The following is a 4,597-nucleotide window of genomic DNA, read 5'->3' on the forward strand; positions in this document are numbered from 1 at the left end:
GCAGCCGGGGCTTGCCCCGGCAGAGGCGGGGTGGGCTGAGAAGGGCGTCCCCGGCCAGCCGGGACAGACGTCGTGCGAGGAGCCACCCCACGCCTCGCACGCCCCTCGAGGGGAGGCAGTGCCTTCGCGAGGCCGTGATGCAGGGCCGAGGGACGCTGGCAAAGCGAAGCCCCCGTTCGTAGAAAGCCCATTTCGCCTCTAGATAATGGGCAAAGCCTGCGGAGAAGACGCATCTTCCGCGGCAAGGGGCTGCCTCCTCCTCCTCCCTGCTGCGCTTGGGGCAGATGAGCCAAAAAGCCAGGCCCAGAGAGCACGAAGCGAAATCAGAAGCGAGCAGAAAAGCCAGCCGGGCTCTCCTGGCACCTTACTTGGACCGGGAAGGAGCAAAATCCCCGAAGGCGCCCAGGGAGTTAAAATAAATAAGTAACCCGGGGACACGGGTAACGGGACCCTGAGCTGCCTTCGGGCACTGGTGGCACAGAAGCTGCCGGGGGAGCGAGGAGAGCCCCGCTCCGCCCTGCACGCTGCTCTGCTCGCCACCGGCTGCGGCACCGCACCGTACAAAATGACCCTGCTCAAATATTTAAGAGCACAGGAGGCAAACCCTTATCTTCCACAGGAAAAGAATTATTTTATTAAGTATTTTTAAACAACTACTTAACATTTACTCAAGATAAAAATATGTACAATATCCCACCTTGAAGAAGGCTCCAAAATATAAACACTGTACCTCTCCCTAGAGAAAAACAAAAAATTCTTCTCTTCAAAAAAAAAAAAGACAACCCAGAAACAAGAATACATTCATATTTCTCACTTCTTTATGCTCAAGTAGTTATACAAATAATAGACATCTGAAACGTTTTACCTTTTAATATATTTATATAATATATATAACAGGATTTTACAAATAAAGGCAACAACTGTATACCAAAAAAACCAAAAAACAACAACAAAATAAACGTTAGAACACAATCTGCAATCAAGCATAGTGCATCTCAACAGCTGGTGCAATGGGAGGGCCAAAGGAAAATCCATACAATAGGGTTTCTGGACACGAGTTCTCAAAACCAGTAAGAAAAAAAGCCAGCACTGCATTTTGCAGTGAAGTTTTGGTTTGCTTTTTTTTTTTAAATTAAAAAAAAATAAGTCAAATTGGACATGATGTTCCTGTGGAGAAAGACCCTCGCAGTTTAATGGGACAAGTGTCAACACCCTAACCCTCGTTCTTTAATACAGTAATGTGGGCCAGGGTTTGCCAAGGAGACTAAGGAATTCAGATGCTCAAACCCCACCGGGATTAGACTCCTTTGAAAATCCCAGCCTTTTAATTTTTCAAAGGCACTCACGGGGGCAACATTCAGCGGGCATCGTGCTGCCGACTGCGGCCGAATTGCTCCCTCTTGCAATGAAGCTCTCCAGTCGCCCCGGTCGGGAAGCGGCTGCTCACCGGCTGGGCCCCCGCTGACGGGACTCGTAAAACCATTTCGATTTCCGATAGACTAGACCTGGCGAAACTGTACAGCAGCAGCAAGAGAGAGGCCTGGAGTCAGGTGCAACAAGCAAAGTGATCCTTGGGCTATTTTCTCCCCTACCCGGCCCAAACTAGCAGCTCAAGTTACAGGAAGGGGTGCCTGTTAATTTATTTATTAGATGTACGCCATGTAAAGCTTCCAAGCAGCATCTACCTTTTATTTCTTAAAAAAAATATATATATATAAGCAAAGGTGTGGAGAGAAACCCGTCTTAAGTCTACATGACTGTGCATGACCAAGCAGTGACCGCTGCTCTGCTCCTCCTATGCTTTCGGTGGCATTGCCACCACCGCCGCACCGCGCTCGGGGTGGCTGCGCCGATCGCTCAGACACCGGCGACGGATGGGGCACCGAATCAGTTCGGCTCAAACTACTGGCAGTGGGGCCGTTGCCTTAAAAGCCCTTATGAGAAGTACCGTATTTTTATATTCACAGACCCTAAACCCAAGTCTGCCTAATGGAGTATTTTTTCACAGCTTCGCAATATAGTCGCAGCTGACCGGGTCAACTGCTGTTCTGTAGATGCGGAGGGAAGAAGGTAAGGGGTAGAGCGCAAAACCCTTTTATTTTTTTTTTCTTTTGGAAGCAGTTCTGAATCGCTAACCTGGGCGCATCCTTCATCCTTCTCCAAGCTACCTGACAAGTCAGAGAAAGGGGGATTTAGCTTCCTACGTGCAGTGAACCTTATCCCCACACCTCAGTCCAGCCAATACATAGAAGTGAAACAGTCTCAAACTAAAAAAAAAAAACCCAAAAAAAAAAGGGGGGGGGGAAGGAAAAAAGTCACACTGCGCTTAGTCTTTGGTTTCCAAGTTCAAAGGGGGAATCTGCTTCAAGGCTTGAAGCAGAGCCGAGGAGTCGATAGGAGAATGGGCCGGTATGGGAGAAGGGAGTCTCTGGGGCATCAGCAGAGGCGGGGGGAGTTTTTCGGGGGAGGCTGGGGTACAAGACAGGTACGGACGCCGGGTACCAGCACTTCTCCAGCATGGGCAGATAGGCTGTCGCGGATGGTGGGATCAAATAGAAAGGCAGGCACAAGGGAGGCTGGTGAGCGTGGGGGCCCAGGAAGCTGCTGGAAGAGCCCATCATGTCGCTGCCAAAAGGGCCCTCGTCCTCCGGCGACTCCAGCCTGCTCCTTTTGGCCGGCGGGTCCTCAGTCTCTTGCTTAATAGAGCTTATTCTCTCCTGGACGGCGTACTTGAGTTCAGTATCCTTTTTGAAATACTGCTGTTCGGATTTGGAGTCACTTTTCTCCAGCTCTCCCCCGTACCCGCTGTCCGTGTCTGTGTCGCTGCCGCTCTGCTCCCCGCTGGAGTGAGCAAATGTCCTCTGGATCACAGGCACGCAGTTTTTCCCATGTCCCTCCGCCGCTTTGGTCAAGGAGACGGGTTTCTCTTTCAAGTCCACCATTTTAGGAGGGATGTCTCCGGACTTGCGGCCGGCTCCGCCCTGGAGCACCTCGGAGGCCATTCGGTGCAGATGGCTGACCAGCTGGGACGACTTCAGGTCCTTGCCGTTCTCGTGCTTTGCCAGGTATTGCAGCATTTCCTTGGCACACATCTGGAAACCGGATCGAAACATTTCCTGGCTGGAATCAAGGTTTCTTGATGACAGGTCACCTGAGGAAACATTAACAGAAAGAAATTAAAAATTAACGACGTGCTAAATAGTTCCATTACCATCTTCGAGGCGGACGCTATTGAACTTCGGTTACAGCACAGCTCGAGGAGGGAACTTGCTGGTCAACCTGGATTTTGCATACATTTCCCCGATTTCTGCGTAAGCGTACGTTTTTATTTGAGCATCCGTCTGTCCCCTTCTACACAGTAGCTTCAAGCTTATTTTTTAGTTCTGTCTATGCCACCTTCAACAGGTGCTGAAGTGCGGAGCAAGGGAGTGAGTCAGGCTGGTGCCTTCTCTGGGAAACACCCCGGGGAAGGCAGATTGCACCTCGCCCTTCACCTCCAGGCAGAGAGCTCCTGGAGCACATCTACCCGCCAGCAGCTCCGCCAACCTCGGGCGATTTTGCTTTGGCTTAAAGCTCTATTGCACTCCCTGTGGCTGTCGGAGCAGCGGAAGGCTCTTCAGAAAAACTAAATTTTACTTTATCAGATTCACGTGAGTGCCACTTGTGAAAACAGAAGGAGGAAGTGCATCTGAAGCCTGATAAGCTGATACACCGGGTCCCCTCTTCGCCTGCAGAACACAGGCTAGCTTGTTTATAGAGACACCTAAAAAAGGTGTCTATAAAAAGCATATTTATATGTATTTTCAGGAAAAAACCCCAAACGAACAAAACTGGGTTTGATCCAAAGCTCACGAATATGATGGGAAGATTCGAATGGCTTTGGAGAGAACCTCACAGCAAACCTGGGCTTTAAATAAAACTACTTAAAATCCAATTTAACTTCAAAGCAAATCCACAGGGCACTCTACACTGACCGTACGGAGAAATGCAACTGTTTTTGCAAAAGCTCATAAGCAAAGCGAGAGAAAACGACGGCAACTAAAGGCAAGAACTCCTGCCTCCTCCCTTCTCAGGAACAAAGTGTCACGACTGCGTTTCAAAGGCTCCGAGAGAAAGTCCATCAAGCACACACAGGTTCTCACACGATACGATTTGAATTACTCACCCGCTTGTAAACCATTCTGCAAAGCAATTATTTTCTGCTGCTGCTGCTCAATGAGATTGGTTAGTGCTTTCACATGCTTCAAGGTGAGCTCGAGAACCACCGCCTTCTCCAAGTGACCTAGAGTCTGAAAGCAAAGGGACAGGTTGGCGTCTGCCGCGGGGTCGGCCACGCACGCAGGAGCCCGACTGGGCTGCCAACGTTTTCCGATAACAGGGGAAGGACCGACGCAGTTTGGAGAGGAGGCTTAAAGGCAGTGCCTCGATCCCGAACAGTACAGGACTATAAACGACCATATTCCATGAAAATAAGTTAAAAAGCAGGCTCCAGAAGAGGCTATCGTGGAACCCTATGGGTATGTTCGGACCAGCCGCACAGCCCGAAGAGAAGTATTTTATTTATCTCTTCTGCTGCCCCTGCTGGCACCGTGACCCT

The 4,597-nt window shown here is 50.0% G+C and overlaps 1 protein-coding gene across 1 annotated transcript in view; it reads right to left on the reverse strand.

The window, feature by feature from the left end:
• Positions 1–798: 798 nt before the first annotated feature.
• BHLHE40 (basic helix-loop-helix family, member e40) overlaps positions 799–4,597 on the reverse strand; it is a 12,571-nt gene continuing 8,772 nt past the window's right edge. The window contains 3 exon segments of the mRNA XM_009330629.1: positions 799–2,465; positions 2,467–3,151; positions 4,166–4,289. Coding sequence (XP_009328904.1) covers positions 2,327–2,465; positions 2,467–3,151; positions 4,166–4,289 — 948 coding nt within the window. The 3' untranslated portion in view covers positions 799–2,326.

This window comes from Pygoscelis adeliae, unplaced genomic scaffold (genome assembly GCF_000699105.1).
Source record: "Pygoscelis adeliae isolate BGI_AS28 unplaced genomic scaffold, ASM69910v1 Scaffold278, whole genome shotgun sequence".
Taxonomy (NCBI): Eukaryota; Metazoa; Chordata; class Aves; order Sphenisciformes; family Spheniscidae; genus Pygoscelis; species Pygoscelis adeliae.